General features: G+C 32.1%; 1 protein-coding gene across 4 annotated transcripts; it reads left to right on the top strand.

The window, feature by feature from the left end:
• Positions 1–3659: 3659 nt before the first annotated feature.
• Positions 3660–10987, top strand: LOC114379859 (protein IQ-DOMAIN 1-like). 4 transcript variants are annotated; one of them, XM_028338646.1, is made up of 7 exons: positions 3660–3942; positions 5198–5315; positions 6186–6419; positions 7032–7259; positions 7893–8006; positions 9314–9806; positions 10446–10987. In XM_028338646.1, the coding sequence occupies exons 2-7, from the start codon at positions 5232–5234 to the stop codon at positions 10556–10558; spliced, it is 1266 nt and encodes a 421-aa protein (XP_028194447.1). In that variant the 5' UTR covers positions 3660–3942; positions 5198–5231; the 3' UTR covers positions 10559–10987. The 4 variants fall into 4 exon arrangements, with proteins under 4 accessions (XP_028194447.1, XP_028194444.1, XP_028194445.1 ...); XM_028338643.1 differs by having other exon boundaries at positions 10443–10987; XM_028338644.1 differs by having other exon boundaries at positions 3701–3988; positions 10443–10987.
• The last annotated feature ends 641 nt before the right edge of the window (positions 10988–11628 follow it).

Below are 11628 nucleotides of genomic sequence, written 5' to 3'. Positions count from 1 at the left end.
CAATATACCATTGTATATCTAGTTTATATAAGATATTTGTTATATTTGAATTTGTGATCATTTAAAACCATTTCAATCTTATTATGTTTTATCTTACTATACCATGAAAGAAAATAAAATATTAGATGATATTAATAATTAGATAAATCTATATAATAAAGTAGAAAAAGATAAAGAAAATTTTGATTAGTCAAATCTATAAAGAATATATAGCATGTAACCTAATCTTAAATCATATATTCTTTTAGTATATAAGGATAGAAAATTCTCTTCTCCTATAATTTTATACACAATATCTCTTAGAAAATAAAAAAATTGTAGATCATATAAGTTTGAGAAGAAAAAATAAATAAAGAGAATTTGTTGACACACTAAATGGAGAAGATGAATAACCATCAAACAATATGTGAATTACTATATGCTTCAAGAGGTGAGTAAAAAAATCTCATTTTTCTAAATTTCCATGGTATAAATTTTTGGAAACACATCTTTTTGAGTTTATCTATCATTGATACATTGATCCTTGCATGAACTAATCCTTGCGATGATTGTAAAACTTAGGTTTCATAATATCTTACATGAATTTATTTAAGTGTAATGTATAATCATACCAACATGTAGTTTTTACTATTCACGGGATTTAATTTAATTTTACAACAAGGGTTATTACAATGTATGATTCCTCGATGGTTACATATTAAATCTTGAAATTTATTTGAAAATTCATGAATTAGTTTGCTTGAGTTTTGTGTTTAGTTATCTTATATATCAACTAAAATATATTATGATACGCATGTGTGTTTTATTTCATAATTAATTATTAATTGATTCATATGATGCTATAATTTCAGGTGTGATTTTATGAGCTATTAATGTGCATGAAATTAGAGTATCTATTTGGTAGTTATTTAAAATGATGTTTTGTAATTATGCGTAAAATGATTATCATCTTTTGGGAAGTGACAACAGTGTATGCCTTATGTTGAGAGTTGAATATGCATGAGATGCCTTCCTCTAAAATCATTGTGGATGAGATGATAGATACATCTATATGGGATGAGAAAGATTTTGAATAACCTTCATTTATGATGGAAATGAGAGTGGGACTTCATTACATGGATACAAGCTTGTAGACTTTCTGAAGAATTTAATATCTACATCAGTTTTAAAAATCAAAGAGTTGAGTATAGTAATCCAGAGAATTACTAAGTTATATTTGTGATATATGCTTATTCAATAGTTGAATGCACTGAGGTGTTAGTGTTTATTTACTAGAATATTTTTTCATTCTATGAATATTTGTGTGGTTGTTTTATAAGTATTGCATATGATTTTTAATTTAATTTTGTGAATACCGTGGTTGAATTTTCTCAAATATCGTGCCCTTTAAGAACAACATAATTTATAAACTCTTTTATAACTTATTTTATTGATTAAAATTATTATCTCATTAAAAGTGTTGTTTTACTTTAAGGGATAAACTTTTGAGACAAGAAAGATTGAAAACTTAGTTTATTATTAATTAAACTTTATTTTAGTTTGATTCTTTATAATATTTGAAGCATACAGAAACATTAAAAATTTTAAATTCTTATCTTATAAATGTTTTAAAGTATATTTTTATTATGAATTGTTATTATAACCAAGGACGTTACATACACTACATAAATCAAATCTAATATGCAAGTTTTTAAATTATAATTATTTGTCATAAAAAGTATAAAAAAATTCATGTTGTAAAATTAAATTAAATTAAATATGTATATATATACACGTATATCAAATGATCTCAACAAAATTTAATAATTTTATTTTAAAAAAATATTAAATATATCTAAACATAATAAATTATCAACCCAATAAATTGAAATGATTAAAATTCAATAATAACTCTTTGTTTTGATATGTTTCAAAATATGATTAATATTTGTTAAAAAAAGATATGATTAATTTGGTCAACACTGTGAAATTTATGAAAATTAAACTAGGTAAGAGATAAAAAAAAATAGGTCAAAGATGAAGGAATTTAAATTAGTACACAAGTTAAGAAGATAAGGATAATTTATTACTAGAAATCATAAGAAATTCCTATAGAATCATAAATAAAAGAGACAGATGAGTTAAAATCAAGAGAGATGAAAAAAGAAAAAAGCAAAAAGATAAGAGAGAAAGAAGAAAAATATTTATAAAAAATTGAGAGCAAAGAATATTTGCGCAGAGGAGGATGCCTTAAAAATTGGAGAGAACGAAGCTCTCACCAGGTAAATATTTATTCTAAATTCATAGATTATAGATGATTGATGTTTAATATGTAAAAAGTAAAATAGTTTTCATACTCATGCGGGGCATAAGATTTTTATTTTTTATTTTAAGTTAAGGGTAATAATTGATACAACATTACGTTGTAACGAGTAAAATTAGGCTTCAATAATTAATCTTGGGTTCAAGTAGTGTGATAAATCAAAAAATGTAACCAAAAAAAAATATCACTAAAAAAAGGGTTAAGTTTTTTTAATAAAAGTTAATTATTAATAAAATTGATAAATATTTTGTATGATATGATATCCTATAAAATGTAATGATTGATTAAATTATAATTAGGTAAAATAAGTTTTTAGTTGTTCCACTATTAAACGTTTTTGGTTTTAGTTTTTTAACCAAACGTTGACGGGTCCCCCATAGTTTTGTTTGGTTTTTTCTCCTATTATTACATTTTTTTTTCTTAAATAATGATATAACAGCTCTTTTGGGACGATTTTTTTTATAGATGCTAAAAATAGTTAGAAATTTCTTGATAAAGCATATAAATTATGAAGAACCAATTTATGACGCTAGAAATGACTTCCAAAACACCATCACTATATAAAATAAGACGAACCAATTTATGACGCTTAACACATCGAGGAGGGAGTGATGGATCTAAGTCGACCACAATTTTCTAAACCAGACTCATCTGAGAGTCTTCAATTCTTTTGGTTCTTGCTACTGTTGAATCTTGTGAGTGACTCATAATCTTGAAATAGTTTGAGTATAATCTTAAATTAGGAATCAACTCTGTTATGGTCCATAGAGTAGGAACTCACAAATCTTGTGATACACTCTCGTACTCGTTCGAAGTTCACAGCAACGCAAGAGTGTGTGCGAGTGAGTGAAGTGCAGACATTGGATTCCACAACATTACCCCCAAGAACAATTCCTATTTCATCACTAGAAAAAACGAGGAGAAAATCAACACAATCAACGGTGGAATTCACGAACTACTTGCAGTTGCTCTAATGCAATGACTTAGTATGTGTTTGGATACAAGTCACAAGTGATTTTGAGATCTTTTCTTCGAAAAATATAGAGTTTTTTTAATAGAGAAACTCTCAAAATTACTCTACTTCTAGCTTGTATTGAAAGAGGCTGTAATATTGTGATTAATTAATTAATTAACCAGGCAAGGATTAATCGGATAGGGTAAGGTGTGGACATCAACACGTCGTCGTTTTGTGGGCTACTACCGTCCCGGCGCACGTTAGACCACACCTTGCTCAATCCTCGTGCTCCCTCTCGTCGTTTTTAAACCAATACTATTAGTTATTTAAATATCATTAAAATATTAGTATATCTATTTCTCTTTCTCTGTCATAGCCTTTTAAAAGAGTTAATAATGCTATTCTTTCTTTATTTATTAAAATATTAAAATTTCATTCCACATTCATTCACAGAATCACAATTCATTTCCTCATCAGACATAATTATTTGTCTAGTTTTAGTTTTGCCGACTCGCTTCACATTCGTTATCTATTTCATTTTATTTTAGTCCTTTTCAATGAAAGTCATTGCGGAGTGATAGAAGAGCGAGATTCACTTGGAAATCTTCTGAAGAGCTTCCGAGTTTGCGAATGAGAGAACTCGGCATTGACTCAGAGACGGTTCGTTATATTTTCGTGGCCGATGGTGAGTTTTTTAGCTGAGTGACAATTTCTCTTGCTATGACTTTCAGGTGAAATGTGCCTCAACTCTACGATTTCTGGATCTGCGTTTCTCTTGCTTGGAATTCTAGGTTTTAATGGCTATTAAATTGAATTGTTGTCTAGTTACCTAATCTATCGCGCATTTATGTCAAACTCAAACAGTTAATTGATTTTTCAAGCAACCGAGTCAACACTAACGGAGGGAATTGTCAACGTCTTTGGTCGGTTATCACCATCTATCTGATTTTCGTTGCTTGCCATATAATCCCGATCTTTGTAGTATCTGTCGTTTTTCGATTTTCGTGGTCGTTTTTACTTCAGGTTTAGTGTACTAATAATTCAAGCTTAGAAATAGAAAGTACTTTTCAGTTTTCCAATGAGTTGAAAAGACATTTTTGCCGAGTTGTTACGCAATTCTATTCATTTTTTGTGTGTTTAAAGCACTTAACACTTGATGACATGGTATAGCAGACTTGGTCACTTGGATTAATGCGTTAATGAGTACAATTTTTGGGAAATTTAGCATACGCCTATTGTTGAGTGTAGTATGATGCAATCTGGATTTCTTAGTAACACTTGGCTACTCAGGCCTTTGTATGACAATGAAAGAAAAGAACCTTAGTAGTTAATGGCTGGTCTTGTGCGTTCTGATTTGCAATTTATGCCCGATCAGTGATCCTTCACATCACAAAATGTGGCTTCTATATTCCTCATATTACCCTTGTTCAGACTACGAATGGTCTTTGTTTTTTATGAGGTCAATGTCTTGATCAAGTCAAGTAGTGGTAGACTTAAAGCCAAAAATAAAAATAAAATAGTTAACACAACTAGTCATTTCAAAAGGTGCATTTTCACGTAATGTGTAGCAACTGTGTTATGGTAGATTGAGACCCGTCATTTGTGCTTCACTTCCCTGCTGCTTATGGGTGCTTGGAAGTGAAAATTCTGTTCTAATGGTTATAACTAATCTAGTGAACTACTAGTATTTAGGAAATAAACTTATTAGAAATTTGACCAATCATAATGGATATAGAATATAAAGGTCACAAGAAGGCATATTACTGTGACAAATTTGATCTGGTTGTCATTTTTAAATAGATTTCCTCAGTTAAGCTAGCTTGCTCACTTTGATACTTTGTGCTTGCTTTGTCATTTTTGTTCCCATAGCTCATAGGCTAGTTAAGCTCGTGTATAATCAACTACTTTTGCATTGACTTTGCCATATAATTCCATGCTAGGTTTATGCTAGATTGAAATAAATTTGCATTGACTATGGGTGTCTCTGGGAAGTGGATTAAAGCATTGGTTGGTCTAAAGAAATCAGAAAAGCCAGGGTCTTCTGAGAAGGATGGAAATGTGAGTCTCTCTCTCATAACACTTCATATTCATACTCCTGAGTTTCAGTATTTCTTTTCATGTTCTGGTGGCAAAAATAATCATCTCCTATGGTGCTTTTAACTGAGGTTCTGTATCATCGTTATTTCTACCCACACTACCCAAAAAGAAAAGCAAAAGAGTTTTGTTGCTTGGGTTTCAACTTAAGAGGGAAAAAATTAATGTTTTTTTTTGTGCATTTGCGAGTGTCTTACTCAGGACATTTAGTGGAGTTCTTTTCATTCTTCAAATGTTAGAGCATGGTTCACCTTAGTTTAGTAGTTTTGTTATTGATCATTTCAATTCTAATATGTGCTCAACGAATTTTCCTCTTGGAAACTATATAAACTGAATTTGGTAAAATTTAAAACCAGACCCACTATAGAATATAGATATAAGGGGGGATATCGCATCCCCCAAACCTGATGGCAAACTAATGTTAATGTTGTTGCATGAGAGAGTTGTTAGAAAGTCTCACATTGCCTGCCTCGTGCAATTTAAATACCTGTTGGACAATTTCACTTAATGCCAAATGGTTTTAAGGGGGTATATCACATTCCCTCAAACTTGATGACAAGTCATTGTTAATGCCGTAGCATATCAGAGAGTTGTTGATGACAAGTCATTGTTTAAATACCTATTGGGCAAGGTAACACCAATTGGTTTAAAGATGAAATCTAACAAGAGCCACCGAAGGTGGTGATGTTTTTAGCTTATGAGAGAGGCCACTCAAGGTTTGCTCTTATCCCAAATAATTTTTTCACTTCTTCTAGTTCCACTCCTGTATAAAATACTACACATTACATATTCAAAAATTAACTGTGTATTTTTAAACTTTTCAATGGTGAGAAGGTTGGCAAGTTTCACCATCAGAGAAGGCATGGTGTTGAATTTGATAATGGTAAATTTCCGAACGAATTGGATAATGCTGCTACTCCACCTGTTGAATATGATAATGGCCATGCAAACCTTGATGCCCACTATTCATCTTCTTCTTCACAACAAGCACATGATGCTGCACATAATCAACAGATGAGGGAGGAATTGGCTGCAATACGCATTCAAACAGCATTTCGAGGATTTCTGGTAAATTCCGTATTAAGTTTGTGTTATTTGGCTTAGTTTACATGAGCTGATTTTTTTTTTTGCTCAGCAAAAATAATATATTATAATATAAAATAGTACCAGAGGTACTAGTTGATACAGCTATAAGGTCATGTCATACGAAAATAGGATACAGACATATAAAACACAACCTGAAAAACCCACAGTACAAATTGAGAATGAAACTAGACTATATTCCTATATTTTTACCTATATTAGAAAAATCATCTAAACTGAAATTGTTACCTATATTTTTTTCAATGTGACTGTAGGCAGTCTTTATGCGATGTCATTTACTTCTGTTATTCCCCCCTTTTTATACTTCAGGAGTCTATCTTCTCTAAAATTATTTTTGGCATTCAAGAATTGTAGTAGTGGTTGACAAAAGTGATTTAGCTCCTCTAGGATGTCATGTTTCTGGAATTTAATTGATTTTTCTTTAAGATACATTTCGGACCTATTTTAGGGTCTTTTTTCTGCCTTTCATTCTTTTATTTACTCCTGTATTTGTTTTGAGAGTTATTATAAAAAAATTTCAGGAGTTTCGTTGCCAACAACTTTGATCTAGCTGGAAAATTGTGTTTTATGTGTCAGGCTAGAAGAGCACTACGGGCTTTGAAAGGTGTGGTAAGGCTTCAGGCCCTTGTAAGAGGCCATGCAGTGAGAAAACAAGCCGCAATAACACTCCGTTGTATGCAAGCTTTGGTGAGGGTTCAAGCTCGTGTTCGGGCTAGGCGTGTTTGCATGGCATTGGAAACTCAAGCATCACAACAGAAGCATCAGCAAAACCTTGCAAATGAAGCTCGAGTTCGAGAAACAGAAGTAAGGACTAAGAAGTACTGTTCTTACAGTGACATTACTTTTTTTAAATTGTGGAATATCTTCATCTCTTTCACTATTATCTCCTGTAATCCATTTTCGTGGAGGATGGGTATTGAGAAATTGAACATGAATTTGAGATAGATGTTTGATTGTTAAGTTTATGAAAGAGGAACTAGGTTTTCCCTCCTTGCTACTCATCACTTGGGTCTAGTTAGTCTTTTGGATCCAATGGTTTGTTGGCATTTTCTGGGCAATCTGTCATATTCTATACTTAGTTTCACTTTGCTGTGGCTACATGCTTGGCCTGTTTCTTATTTATCAATTTATGCATAGATTATCAGAAAGAAAATGTACTAAACTAACAATTAAGCAGGATACTAAACTAACACTGGTGTAAACTATGTGCCTATAACAGTTGAATGTAATCTGCTGGTTTAATTTCTTTTAGACATTTCTGATGGGTATACCAGATAAGAAGCAGAGAACTTGGACTAGGGTAAAAAAGCTGTAGTGCTTGGTATGATATAATGTAATCAAATTGCAGTTTCTTATCAAATTATCTGTTTGAGTGACCTTGTAACTTAAGAATGATGATTAATAACTTTTTTTTTTTTTTTAAATTCATATATACAGGAAGGATGGTGTGATAGTGTAGGATCTGTTGAAGAAATTCAGGCTAAAATATTGAAGAGACAAGAGGCTGCAGCAAAACGTGAGAGAGCCATGGCGTATGCTCTATCTCATCAGGTGAGTTTACTATAGCATGTTGTTTAATTATGTGTGCAGCAAGTATTATACATGAGATGTATCATATGAGAATGATCATCTTATGTAAAAATGAGAATGACTAATTTCAATCGTTAGATTAAAATGAAAGGAAAGGCCAAGATTAAAACATTTTAAATTCAAATTAAAACTTTTTATAACCATAAAATTTCCATAATATTTACCAAACAGAAAATTAAATATCTTAAAGATTTAATTTACGTCAAAATCGTCACCATAATCACTACTATCGCCGTCGCCATGACCACTGTTGTCGCTACTAACATGACTGTCATCGCCAATAGTCATGTTGGTGGCGACGGCGGCGATTGACGATTATGGTGGTGGTTACAGTGGTGGTCATAGCAGTTATGGTAGAAACGATTATGATGGTGGTGGTGATCATAGTGATGATATGTTTGAGATATTTTAGGACTTCATTGATTAAATCTTTAAGATATTTGATTTTCTGTTTGGTAAATTTTATGGAGATTTTATGGTTAAATGATGTTTTAATTTGAATTTAAAATGTTTTAATCTTAGCCTTTCAGTTTAATCTAACGGTTGAGATTAGTCATTCTCATTCTCACATAAGATGACCATTCTCATATGACACGTTCTCGTATTGTACATTAGTTAAATTTTTGTGCAACTTGAATGATAAGAAATATCTGAATTTTGTAATTTCATTTATTCATAGGAGGGTCTCATTGCCTTCAAGACATTCTCCATTAGGAAACATAAGAAATTGTTTTTTTATATCCTATTATATTAAAGTGTTGTAAATTCTATTTGTAGTCGTGTTGGGAGAAGAATATCCACCTTGTGTGTGGTCACAGTCCTCAATGAAGATTAGTCATCGCTTTTGGTGGAGGCTACTTCATACTAATACCATGGTCAGCAAAAAAAAAAATCAATCTGAAGTCTGGAATGGTCCATCTCAAACACAAGTTTATATATAGAATTATAGAAAAGAGTACTAAATTTGGAAATGTTTTTTTCTCAAAAAGAAAAATACCGGACCAATTCAAACATTATTCAATCAAGCCACATAGTTTTGTAACTTGTAATGAGTTATATAGATAGTGTAACATACTAACATAGTACGATACTTGATGATGCTGTCGAGTGTTAGTGAACCTCTAAAAGTAAGCTGAACTTGGAACGTTGGTCCAACAATTTCCTTATCACATGATCAGCAGCTTTGCATTATAGTATCCATTTTCCTTTGATACATCGTTTTGGTCCACAGGCTTGGTGTAAGATTTTTCAAATTTTCCCCTTGGCAGTGGCAGGCAGGATCAAGACAGCAGCCTGTTTCCTCTGGTGGATTTGAACCAGATAAAAATAGCTGGGGTTGGAATTGGTTGGAAAGATGGATGGCTGTCCGTCCTTGGGAGAACCGCTTCGTTGACATTAATATGAAGGATGGAGTAACAGTACATGAAGATGGAGCTAAGGATGATAAAAATGGAACCACACCTCAGTTGAGCTCTGCTAACAAGAAACCATTCTCATCAAACACACATCCAAACCTGACAAGTCAAGGAACTGGTCCCACTATATCTGATGGCTGTGATTCTTCATCTAGTAAGTCTGCAGGTTTGCTAGAATCATCATACACGCAGCCTGTTAAGCCAACTTCTAAGGCAAAAGTTGAAAATACTGTTGAAGAAGTTAACTCAAAACCTAGAATTGGGTCAAGATCCCATAGTAATCCAAAGGAGAGAACATCACAGGCAGATAAGCAGGCCAAAAAACGATTATCTCTGCCTAACAATGGTGAGTATTCTCTTTATGTTCATTTTATTGTTTCCCGAACACTGCGGGTCTGATAGCTGCTTCAGGATGTTGGAACAGTTATCAGGTGAACTATAATATAGACGGACAAACCCAATCATTGCATTCCACTTCAGCTAGTTTGAGTTTGAGATTTACAACTAAAGTTCAAGTGTAGCTAGGTGCATTCACTCATTTACAGAGGTAGGGCAGCCTTGTAGAGGAGAGGACCCTAAACCTTAAAAGGTTTCTAAAATAACTGCATGCCACGTTGATTCGTTTGGAAATGTTATAGAGAAGTTTTCCTAAATTTCAGCATTTTCTAATTTGCAATTTTGGCCAACACTGTAGAAACCAATTGAGCTGTATTATTCCCTATGGGTTGGGCTATCCATTCTAAAATGTTACTCTCTTGGGAATAACATCACCGAGTTGTATAGAATGAGATCACTGATGTTTTGTACACCTCGTAAGAAATTAATTTGCAATTTTGATTAGAAATTTTATTTTATGCAACATCTTTATTTCTAAAATTCTTGTGTTAATGAAAGCATAATAAGTAATTTGAAAGTCCAGTTGGTTGGATTAAGTTAGGATAGAAGTAGTCTTTGCTAAATATTATTTCTTATCTCTGTTAAGCAGGGGGTGGAGCTGGATGTCAAATAGTCAAACACCCTGTTAGCACTACTAGTGTGATTAGGGATAAACCTAAGCTCAACGGAAGACGGGATGCGAATACAAAACCAGTTCCATAGCTGAATGGAAGAAAGGATGCGAACATAAACACACGGATATGTATTTTCGAGAATCTCAAATAAGGGAAATCACTCTCTTCTCTATTGATATATATGGCCATTTGTTGTTCTGTGCATATAATGTGAAGCGGTGAGGGCTTTGTACCTAGTCCATCCATGAAGAGTTGAAGACGGTGAATATGGTTTTACAGTTTTGAGATTGGCTTGGGTTGTGGCTTGTGATAGGAATAAGATTTGCCTGGTTGATACAAGTTTGTTTTTATTTATTTATGCAATACTTGTTGTGGTCAGTCAGAATGTCAGTTATGTGATAGCATGATGTATTTATGTACACCTTTCAGTGTGCAATTGCCTTATGTCGCATTATATTGTTGCCAGATGTTCTTTAGTGAGCATACATACTTCTGCGTAGATTTGATTGCTTGATCATACTTTCTCTCTGATTTTTATTATATTAGTACCAATTGTTAAGGACATACAAACAAATAATGCCTGGAATTTGGGTTAAAATTGTTTAAAATAAAATCCCAGCAAAGTAGGTGACGTTCGCTGTGAATTTAATTAAAATCAGATCCAGCCGTGGGGTAGGTAAGGGTTTCCTGATCTATCTTCCGCATGGTTATCTTTTATTAATTTCTAGTCATTTAAATTTGAGATTATTGTTATTGCAGCATAATTCATAAAAAAGTTATTTTATTATATAATGATGTGAAGTCACACAGTTAAAATTGATTAAATAATTTTATTTAGATCCTTTCATAATTTTAGACATTATAATTAATGTATTGATAGGTAAAGAATTTTATTATTTAATTATAAATAAATTGTTATGTACGATACAATTTAAAATCATATTTATCATGATCTTTTATTAGTAGATCGCATAAAAATTTAAAATTGGCAGTATTTTTTTTTTGTGCCAATATATGGAAACTATCTTTTCTATACATGATAATTCAATTTTCCGGTAAGATAAGTATTTTCTAACGATTGCTTTTTCTATAAATAGAATCTTCAGTTGTCCAGTTAGCGTAATCGTGTTATTGTTATCGTTGAGAAATAGTAGTGCT

This window comes from Glycine soja, chromosome 12 (assembly GCF_004193775.1).
Source record: "Glycine soja cultivar W05 chromosome 12, ASM419377v2, whole genome shotgun sequence".
NCBI lineage: Eukaryota > Viridiplantae > Streptophyta > Magnoliopsida > Fabales > Fabaceae > Glycine > Glycine soja.
The sequence above is the reverse complement of the archived record's forward strand: the minus strand, read 5'-3'. Positions and strand labels throughout refer to the sequence as shown.

Excerpts from the sequence above, each read along its gene's own strand:
- LOC114379859 (XM_028338643.1), top strand. The coding sequence starts at position 5,232 with ATGGGTGTCTCTGGGAAGTGGATTAAAGCATTGGTTGGTCTAAAGAAA. Across the intron at positions 6,420-7,031 it reads CAGCATTTCGAGGATTTCTG|GCTAGAAGAGCACTACGGGC; the intron begins GTAAATTCCGTA and ends TTTATGTGTCAG. Across the intron at positions 7,260-7,892 it reads CTCGAGTTCGAGAAACAGAA|GAAGGATGGTGTGATAGTGT; the intron begins GTAAGGACTAAG and ends TCATATATACAG.